The following is an 11,573-nucleotide window of genomic DNA, read 5'->3' as shown; positions in this document are numbered from 1 at the left end:
AAAAAGCAATTTGAATATATAAATAGGCATGTGCTGAGGCTGAGCAATTAGCTTAATTAGGGAAGTCACCTTTGCACTTTTTCTTCCATATTCAAAAGCAAAACAAATAATGTCCCTCATTCCTGCAAAGTGCAAACAGCGGTTTCTATTCCACCGAATGAGGCAGGCAGTCATGGTCATTTATAATCTTTTCAGAAACCACCTTCGCTTGGCCCTGTGCCTCCTCAATATTCCTGTGATTTATTACTTCAAAAGAATATTAAAATTTTAATTAAGGAATATGATCCATTCTTCATATGGAGAAAAAGCTCAAAAAAAGAAGTATACTATAGCACTTTTACTCAATTATTTGCCTTTTTTTGTAACCCTGCCACTTCTCCAAAATCTTATTTTCAAGGGATAGAATTCTGGTTCTTTTTTTTTTTTCTTTCTTTTGAAAGGCATTTTCTATTGAATAAGAGATGTTTAGTATAGGGGCCTCAAGTCATACAAAAAGGACTTCAAACCTAAAGAAACCATAAGCTACCTAAAGCAAAGGAATCCACAAACCGAATCTCATCAGATCAAAAATGTACCTAACAAATATAGTTCTGTACAGGAAAGCCATAATTTTCCTATACACAAAAAGAAAGCAAAAACTAGTGCATATGACAACACTCAGTTGACAACAGATTCCCTGTAACTCCAATGACCATAATCGAGCAGCTGACACAGAAATTAGGAAACAAAAAAAAGGCAATGCCTAAAAGGAATCAGACTTGAAGATCACAAAAAGCACAAGGCAAAGTGGAGTGAAAGCAAATAATTTAGAAACAAACACCAGAGAGGCAGCCTTCATTGTTGCAGAAAAAAAGGCAAGGAATTCAAAAACGCAAGCCTTCATTGTTGGCCATCAACCCCAAGAGTCTCACCGTGATCTATACCTGCAAAAGCCTCGTTGTAAATCCAAAGAAGGTTGGTGGGACGTTGCACACCTTCTTTTGCGAGAGCGTCAACAGCCCCATTAATTGACTATAAAATGTGCTTAATCTACCATTCCTTGATCTTGCCAAGCAATTTGCTGGTTTGAATAACTAAGTGTCTTGGGATAGATATCCATTTAACAATATTGCTATTGTCACATTCAAGAATATGGCGGAAAGCTTCATTCCACCTAGAGGTAGCATAGATGAGCGTAGCTTCTCTAATAGCCATTAGTTCGGCCTTGTTGGAATCGCATATGCCGATTGGTTTAGAGAAATAGGCAAAAGTGTCCCCTAAATCGTTCCTTAAATTACCTCCAATACCCAATTCATCGGGACAGTCTCTAGATGCTCCATCCGTATTGAACTTAAGGCTACCATTTTGTGGCCTAAACCAAACCTCCACTCCCCTGGCTTAAATAGTATTCTAGGGGATCAAACCTTCATTAGGGAATCTGATCATATCACCAAATAGAGATGTTAAGATCAAGCCATTTGGCGTTCATCTACCAAGCAACCTGAAACTTTGTAAGCTCAAAATGCTCCTCATCCCATTCTTTGCCCTTGAATACCACCTCATTACGAGCAATCCAAATAGCGCAAATGATGACATACCATGCCGTTTTCCAAATCAAGTTGTTATAAGTGAAAGCAGCAAAACCGAACCAAGCAAGAAAACATACTATGGGCTCGTGATGTATCACCCATTGCACGTTCCATAAAGCTCTCCACTACTGCCAAAAGAGCCAAGACTTTTCACAAGTGAGAAATAAGTGGTTTATAGTCTCGGGTTCACATCTGCAGAGGAGGCATGCCACAGCATCAACGCTAAGAGTACCTCTCTTAACCAACACATCTTCAACAGCTAAGCGACCTTGAAGAAGCTGCCAACAGAATATCTCAATTTTATAAGGAGCCAGTCCCGTCCAAATTAATTTCAAGGAACCTTTAAAGGTAGCATTTGAAAGCATAGCATGTCCACAGAAAGATTGCAAGAAGAATTGCCACTAGAGTCGGCCTCCAAATCAGTTTATCATGGAAATTCCTACCGAGAGTTTGAGCTTCAATAACACTTTTAAAGCTTTCCCATTGCTTGTATTCTCATCCAAAAACATTTTATCTAAGGTCAACTTTCCAAATCCACTCATTGTCAATCCATTTCCCAAAATCATTAATTTTTCCCTCCTTTTGCATTGCCAGTGCAAAAATTCGTGGGAAGGAACCTTAAATATGCAGCCATTCACCCATTCTTCATCCCAGAAACAGATTCTTCACCCATTTTCAAGAGACAATCACATACCACTAACAACAAGGTCACTGAAATTCCCATCTGCCAAGAGTGGTTTTGTGGTATTTTCCATATGTTCCACGCTTTGTTAGGATTACCAACGTTCGGAATAATATTGTTATGAGCAAGACCAGATTTTTCCACGATAAAACACCTCCAAGGACTATCCGACTCATTACCAAAGCGTCACAACCTGATTCAATTTTATAATCTATATTTTTTATATTCCTAATACTGTATTAATATTATTATTAAACAACATGTAAACTTAAAACTAAACGTTCACTTAAAACTCAAGGCAAATGATATTTAAAAATTATTCATCATCTACGTCTACAATTTAAAAATTATTCTTGATAAAGTCAAGATAAAAACGTCTAATAATTAATCATATATAAGTATTTAAATCAATGCTAAATATACGTATATATATTCCCATTTCAAAGGGTTATGTTCAAATATAGGGATCTCCCTTTCCCCAAAACTATAGTAGTAGATAAAAAAAAAAAAAAATTGCATGACTAGCAATCCGTCCTTTTCTTCAAAAAAACTAGATCTTATAATAAGTATCTTCGTCATCTTAAAAATCCAAATTAATACATCTTTACATAGATTTGATTGTTCTAAATTACCAATTTTAAATATAATAATATCCAAAAACATAACCGCTGAGAATTGTATCTTTAAAATTACATAATAATATCCAAAAAAAATCACTGAAATCGTATAATATCTAAAAAAATTGCTAATAATCATATATTTAAAATACAATAATTTGTTTCCTACGTGTTACATTTTAATACCAAAAATAATTTGTTTTTACCAGTTTATCTTTCTGCCCAAACATTTAATTCTTTGGAGTGCCACTAATTAGTAAAACTTTGTTGTTATATATACTAGATATTTACAATCAAAACCATATCCACCCTTCATCAAAGTTATGAATCAAAGTTACTTATTGACTTACTGTGCATTTTTTTTTTGGCCAAAGACTTATTGTAATTGAACACACCCATTTGAGTAAAAGTCTTGAATATAAAATAAAAGTAATGAATATTACAATTCTAAAGAAACAAAAGCTACCTATTAAAGAAAGAAACTAGGAAGGAGAAAATTACTAAAACTTGTTGGTAATGAGCACTGGGGTCTGTAGTGTGCTAAAATACACACACACACACACACACACAAAAGGGAAGTCCTGGCCAACTAGGTATCCCAAGATCTGATCGTGAAATGAAGCATTGAATTTTCTTTTCTCGTTTTGTCCCTGACTTCCTTCAGTCACCAACTCATTCTAACTTGCTTCCATAGAAGCCCTTGAGAGACATGCAGAGAGCTATTGACAAATATTGATGGCAAATGATAATATAATTCCTTTGGAATATTCTAATGGTGGAGAAGACAAGGATCCCGATGAGGCAGAGAGATATCTGACTAACATCAGCTTTTATTCGTATTTTTTGACAAACAATAACTTGAGAAACAAGTGTTTCTGATAAGATATCAACCATACTCCCACCACTAGAAATCTATAGATAAAAAAAAAAAACAAAGAAACAAATCATAAAAATCTTAAAGAAACTCAGTTCAATAAAGATAATCATAGTGAAAGCAAGAAATTAAGGTAGAGATGACTCATGTATATGATCATCAGCTTCAAAGCATTCCCGTTTCCCTTTTCTTTGCTTCAGCAGTTTCATATCCTGAGAGGGCTAAGCAACTGCATACAAACAAGACCTTAGTAACACTTGTTGGGGTACCATCTATGATAAATCAGCATCAGCATCAGCATCAGAGAGAAGCGCGAGGCGAAAGGAAACTGCTGGCTGAAGAGGTGTTTGGGGAAACCTCGAGAAAAAACATTGGATTCTTGGACTGTTAGTGGGAGCCCCTTTGGCAGGGAGGCATCAATCAACAGTTAGGGCTCCTTTTCATGTTTTTTTTCCCCCATCCTGTATTAATAGGGATATAGGACGGTAAATGGGAAAAGAACCCTTGGAAACAAACCACCCCCATCTGTACTCTCTTTATCACCCCCTTCAATATATATTGTATAGATAAGGCTTTCGTACGTAGGGATGATCAAGCGATGATTTTGATAGCCCCCCACCAGACTGTGTTGCTGCAAGCCACGTAGTTGCAAGCTGTGGCAGACTGGCTAGGGTTCTTTTTCGTGGGTTTTCCCTTTTTCTTGGTCCTGCCTTTTGTTGCTTTGCAAAGTGCCTTTAACTTCCGTTTCCAGACAAAAATTAATTAAATGGCCGCGTGATATATGGATGAGTAAGGCGCCCTAGTTGCATGCTAGGTATTTTGATTTTGTTATTGACTAATTTGCCAAACCATAATTATGAGATGATTACTAGTAGTAGTTAATTTGCTTTCCACCATCTAACCTCTAAACCTTTGTTTTAACGAAATTTGCAGCAGATATATAGCATTTGACAAGTTTGGCTTGGGCACGAAAAGTGGCTTGCTTCATCAGGTGCTATTTGATATTACTAATCCCCAAAAGATTTCCTCTGTTGTATATCCACTCTGAATCAATATTAGCTAACCATATTGTTAATTTTATGTATATATCAGTAACTCATGTGTGAACGAACTTTTTCGTTATCCTTTCTTGAATGATTGAATATTAAGGTTCAAATCAACTCTTCCTAGCTACAGACCTGTTATTTGTATCAAAACAAAAAATCAAACCCCGCATGGTTGCCTGTAATGGGAACTAATAAATCCGTGGGTAGTTATAAGATCGGACACCGTACGTCCTGCTCGCTAGCTACGTGACACCCGTGATGTCTTGTCAAATTAATATTTGATCAAACTTGAGTCCCAAATAATTAATATTGGCAACTCCTCGTTGAAAAAGTTCGACGGAGATAAAAGAGTAGAAAGAGGGAGCCGAGCGAGGACTTTAATGTGCTGCAGGGCTAAGGCAGTTTTGGATTTCAGCAGCTTTATTTTTTTAACCTGTGGATTGGAAATTTGGAATCTCTCATGGAGGATTCTTGTTCTCATATATCTTAATTCAATCTGATGCACAAACAGTTAACAGCGTGAGCATATCTTTCCCTCTTTCGGCGCCCCGCCTTATGACATTGTTGCACTACTACTATACTATATGGTATTACTATGTTAGCAACTAGAAAAATTTGCCCACCCATAGCCATTGGTAGTAACGACAAAATGCACCACATGTCAATCAGTTGTTAAGCCAAATGTCAATCATCCATGTAATGTCAGCAGGACCCGGATAATACAACAACCACAGAGATCTTCCTGTTTCATTTGGTCAAACTGTCAGTTATTTACCGCGTCATCAGAAGGCCCCTACAAAATTTATTGCAATTTGATAGGACTATACGAGTAAGGTCATCCAATAACAATTATTAAATTTGTTAAATTAAATAATAATTATTCAGTTTTTCTATTGTTTAATCTATTAACGGGTTATCATTTGATCAAAATAAAGTAAAATTCATTTTAATTAGGAGGGGAGACATGACAGCTTGACTCTGGGGAGGATTCTCCCCTTCCTTTTTCCTTATTTCTTCTTCGAATTTGGTTTTTCCCCGTGACAATGACCAGCCATTAGAGATTGCCAAGAATGGAACCAATCTTACGGTGACAGGTTTGACTACAGGACTGACCGTTTTATTGAAACAAACGTCAGATCTTTGAGTGAAGCCTTTTGCCACCAATCTAGTTTTGTACCTGAAAATGGAACCATCAAGGTATCTTTTAATTCTAAAATCCACTTGTAACCATGTATATTTCTATTGTTGGGAGGTGGAAACAATTTTCATGTGTCATTATTTGTGAGGGCAACATATCCGTCATGCATAGCTTGCTTCCAGTGAGGATATTGTATAGCTTGTGTAGCACAGGTTGATTCAATGGATTCTGGAAGAGGATTAGTGGTGGCCAGCTGGAGGTGTTTAAGTTTAAAAATATTGTTTTGTGATCATGTAACCATAGGATGTGCTCTCTAAGGTTGAGGTGGCCCCAGATGCAGTAAATTTTAGTTAACAGTTGAATCAGGAAGAAGGGAAAGGTAATTTCTTGGGGAAAGAATTGACACACCCGTCAGCCACTTGCAAAGATGAATAAAAGGTGGTTCCAGAAAACAAAGCTGCATCCTGAGCAGGTGTTGTTTAGGTTGGAACAATATAGGTGTGTCATGCACAAGATGCCATTATGAGTAAGAAATATCACAAACTAGAATGCTGAATGCAAATTTGGTAGCAAATGGATATTTGTATTCATCAAACAAAACTAGTCTCGAGGAGAAAATTTTGTTAGATTGAGGATCAAGACAAAGGTAACCACTTTGATGCTTAAAGTAATTAAGAAACTACAAGCTGTAGATTTGCTTTGAAGTTTGTGTTATAAGGTTTAAGCCATGAATAACATAAGCTATAAAAAATTTTGAATTTAGCATAGTTAGGGTCCTAATTAAAAGTGATTGATAAAGACATTTGTTTCCAAATGACAGGAGATGGAATCTATTTAGTAAATAAACTACAGTTGAAAAAGAAAAATACCAACATGACAAGGGCATGGATGCTTAATGTAGTAAAGTAAGTCTAGTTTCAACATTAACACTTCAATGTCTACATTCGTCGATTGCATTGTGTTGAGTGGTATGTGAAGGTGTTTGTAAATGTTGCAAGCCAAATGAACTGAAGAGAGATTGCACCTTTGTGCATTCACCCCCACAATCAAAATATATTGTAACAATATAAGTTTTAAAATAATTTTCAACTATACTCTTAAATTTAGGAGAGGTCTGATTTTGAAGCAATTACTTGGTTGAATATCCTGGTTTATAACAGAACTGGCAAACAATCTTGAAGTTGGAATGATATGAATTCTTAGAAGATCAGTTGGTGAGAAAAACCTGGCAATTTAAAGAAGTCGATGCTGCTTTGGTTTGCTAAAATGAAAAGAAGTAGTTTTGGCAACAAAATGAGCAGAAGGTCGATCATATCAATTGATGATTCTTGTTTCTTGACTACTTTTTTATCATCAGTGAATTTATTTAACAATTCTTCAAAGGTATTCTCTTGCTCTATATCAACTACTATTTCCTTCAACTCAAAACCAATTCGATTAGGAGTGTAGGTGACGAGTTCATTTTCACTTACAAGCGAGTTCAACAATGAAAGTTCGTCAACAACACTTCTGAGACGTTGGAAGTATTCAAAGACTGTCATAGTGCTTTTGGATTTTGTAAGTTTTTCATTTTTTAGATTCATCTGATGCAACTTTTGAGATCTGGACTCGTTAGAATATAATTTATTGATTTTAGCCCAAGCATCAAAGGGGTAAAAGAGGCACAACACTTTCTACAACAGATGAAATAATACCATAAAATAACTGATCTTGTCTGACCTAGTAATCATATGCTGGATTAGCGCATAAAAAGAAAGGAGGGAGGGTTGGAACCTTGTGGTTTCAAGGCTGAAGGGTAGGGGTATAACTATTTATCAAAGTAACTTACATCCAGCCAAGAGAGGCCTAAATTTAGTCGGTGAAGGGGGATGTTGAGAATGGTGAAAAGATATAAAATTAAAATTATTGTGAAGACTAAAATAAAATAATGCATAATTAATTGATATAAAATAATAAAAGGCACGAATTACTAAGTTGTTGTCATGCATCCCGACCTGGCCGCAAAGGCATAGTCCAGATTAAAAGCCTGACGAAGACGCAGAAAATAATTCAAAAACCTGTTTAAGAAGCACCTTTTCGTACTCCAGATTCAAAGGACATTTATTGGTGAACCCCATCTTCCTTTATCATTAATTGACGAATAATTCACGCGACCATTAATTACATCATCAAGACACCCATTTCTTTATTAAAAATCTAAATTAACATTTTATTTTACCTAATTCCCAAAGCTCTAGCGCCTGATTCAATGAGATGATAAACCTACAACAATTCAACTGAAATGAGGGCAGAATGCCAACGAGATTCACTTGGATCATCAACTTAAGACACCTCAGACCTGAGGTCTGGATCCTAGAATGGTGTGTCGTTCAACAATTGATATTATTGTCTTTCATCCAAGTCTTTGAGGTTGGCTGAATTTCTTCATTAATGGCGATTGGGCAAATCTTTGGAAAAAAAAATTATTAATACTAATAAAGAGCAAATATGCAGAAAATGTGCACATCTTTTCTCCCCTTTTAGGTCAAACAAAGCACCCAAAGGCCTCTAAATGAAAGAAAATATCTTTTACATTTCCTTTTGAACCAAAAACCATTTCGGCACTTCCCAATCTGGACACACAAAAATGCAGGAACTGTTTAGGATGAGCAATAAGTATACCATGCTTGGCATTGAAGTAATCAGGTAACTCAACTGCCGTATTATTACTAAGGTTAAGAGTGAAGACCAAGCTCAAAGACAAAGTATAGCTTACAAATTCCATAACATTTTCAGCGAATAAGTACAACAATTATAACTGAAACAACTTAAGGTCACACCTACTGCATTAGAAAAATGAGTCAACAAGGGAGGGGCCATCAACTTAAAAGCAAATTTACCCCCCCTCAAGGCCCTAACATAAACTCAAATTATCATACACAAACCAATGGTAAAGCATATTACTAAGGCAAGTCAAAGAAACAGCTTACTGTACAGGAGAAACTGTACAAGACGAGATTCCCAATGTTGAATTCGGTCTTCAGGACTTCTGGAACCAATAATTTCATGCGATCAGTACCTCTAGTTTTTCCCTCCCATTGATGGAGTTCTAGTAACTTCTGAAAACATAGACAGAAATGAGAGGCTTGCCACTTAAAAAGACTTGATCACTATTCTTCCTCTTCTAACTCAACTATCTGTGCCCGTCTCTCAGCAGCTTTCTTCCGGATAAAGAAACCCCATCTCATTGCTGCCTTAATCTTCAGCCAACCAACAACTGCTTTGCCAGGACGTGAACGATCTTCATCTACAAAGTTTGGCATTGGGGATTGCATGTAATTTGGGAATCCATACCCACCATCTTCTGTCACATTAATAGAAGCATGACCTCCCATGCTAAAGAGGCGGAGCAGGTGCTGCATATCTTCATTCTCAAGCATTTCATGACTCCTGATGCGAATCTCTTCCTCTGAAAATAAGTCCTCAACTCCTTTATCTCGGTTGTTTGTCCAATCATCAAAAGGATTAAGATTTGATGACTGCATTGAAGAACCAACATTTTGAAACCCTAAGGCAGATGACTGTGGAGGACCAAGAGCCAGCCCAACAACATTGTTATCATTTCTCAAGCTTTGTGGTTGCTGAGAATTGTTAATCAGCTGGTCATGTGGCAAATATTGTGTGCTGTCAAATTGATTAGAAGAATTGGAATTCACATGCTGGGACTGCCCTGAGTATTTGGTTGACTGATTATCATTATAACCTGAGGTAACCAAGACAAAAAGAAATGAAGTTATCCAAATGCCAGCTGTGATTGGATGAAAAGAAGAAAATATGGTTCTCAACTTGATAGTCGTACCAAGATATTAAAATCTCAAACAGTAATCCATACTATAACAGGAGGCTTTATCCTTATGGGTAACATATCAACAAGTCTTTTACAAGAAATGTGTTTAACTCTAAAAAGATAATAGAATAAGATATTTCCCACCAAAATCCCAGTTAACTCTGCTGTAATTCACAACAAAATTATTGATTTACATTACTGATAGGGGTATTAGCTAAATTTCCTTACAAAAATTGTCAATCTAGGCATCAGTTACAGTAAGAATGCTATATATTTCCTGCAGTATGCATGAGAAAAAAATTGAGCCAGATGCAGATAAAAGGTAATCATACAAAAGCCACAATTTCCAATGACCAAGGTACTTCACTATCTGATGTTAAGCAATACATTACCTCATCTGGTTTCCAACAAGACCTAGAACTACTGGATCTCTATAACTAACAAAATTTCATCATAATGCTGCTATCTAGAAGAAAGTCATTTTGACATCCAAAAATTTCTGAATCCACCCATTTCAATGACACTATGATTTTGAAGAATACTGCTTTTTGAACTAAAAAGAATAGAAAAGTACTTCGCTTCCATCTAACTCTGACCCAATATTAATCTAAAATTATATTTTTAATCAATCTAAAAAGATAAAAACCTCCCATTTATGACCTTGGCTAATGCCAAGACATAAATCTAGATGCAGTACCTAAAGCCTATGTCGTCCATCCTTGGGTTATGGGTGTTTGGGGTTCAGTGTCGGTATGTGTCTAGGAGTATGAACTCATCAATTGCCAGGGCAATGGCATAAAACTCTACAAGGAAAAACATGGGGTACTTGTTTTATATCTACCTTTTTTTTTTATCAGAACGGTAGGTTTGTCATTTACTTGACCATAACACATATTAGAGTTATATGGATTTATTTCTTAGATAATAAAGGTTAATTGCAATTTATGTGATGATAGTGACACTGGAAATCTGGAAATGTGGTTACCATAAAGTCAGCCTATTCAGGAAATCTAGAATTTCACGGTTGTATCATACATGGATGAATTAGAAAAGCATGCCTAGTTATGTGAATATGGAACATTTTCAATTTTATGGGCCCACAACTTTTGAAGGTAAAAACCAATGAGTATTTAACCCTTTTCATCCGAAGCCAACCCAGCAATAAAAAAGAAACAGCATATAAGGCCCAACTCAAAAAATTAAAAATAAAAAGAGAACCAAAACCCAAAAGCTTCCAAACTTTTGCAGGCTTAAGGCCAAAACCAATGTTTGAGACCTTTTAGAGTGCAGCAAAATGGCTCTCTCCCTCTACATTATCTCTGGCACCAAGATGATTCTCCCAGAGCTAGAGGTGAGCAAAACCAATCCAGACCAATTACCCACCCAAATCAAATGCGATTTAAGTAAAACGGTTCAGTCTAATTGGTCCATTTAATCAATGGGTTCACAATGTTTGGTCTAATTGATTTTTTGATTGGTTCTTGATTTTAAAATTTTTAAACCAATCCACCCAAAAAAACCAAACTAATTTTGTATACATATATAGATATATTAATACATGTAATATTTTTTTAATATTAGTAATTTAATATTAATTATATATATTTATTTATTTATAAATCTGTATTAATATGAAATTACAAATTATATATTTTAAATGATATAAGTTATATGTTAATATTATAATATATAATAGTAAATATCCTACATATTAATATGTTATAATTATTACACCTTAATAATGTTTCATAATATAAAATGTTATGAATATATATATATATAATTGTATAAATATATTATATATACATGTATTTAATTTATA

General features: G+C 35.4%; 1 protein-coding gene across 2 annotated transcripts in view; it reads right to left on the bottom strand.

Annotated features, from left to right (window-relative positions):
* LOC18589220 (calmodulin-binding protein 60 D) overlaps positions 8,604-11,573 on the bottom strand; it is a 10,547-nt gene continuing 7,577 nt past the window's right edge. Inside the window, exon 9 of one of the 2 annotated variants that reach the window (XM_007014098.2) lies at positions 8,604-9,667. In XM_007014098.2, the coding sequence (XP_007014160.2) occupies positions 9,075-9,667 (593 nt within the window). In that variant the 3' untranslated portion in view covers positions 8,604-9,074. The remainder of the gene's footprint in view (positions 9,668-11,573) is intronic. The other variant, XM_018127737.1, reaches the window with a different exon arrangement.

This window comes from Theobroma cacao, chromosome 9 (genome assembly GCF_000208745.1).
Source record: "Theobroma cacao cultivar B97-61/B2 chromosome 9, Criollo_cocoa_genome_V2, whole genome shotgun sequence".
Taxonomy (NCBI): domain Eukaryota; kingdom Viridiplantae; phylum Streptophyta; class Magnoliopsida; order Malvales; family Malvaceae; genus Theobroma; species Theobroma cacao.
Note: the sequence above shows the minus strand (reverse complement) of the source record. Positions and strands in the feature narration are given on the sequence as shown.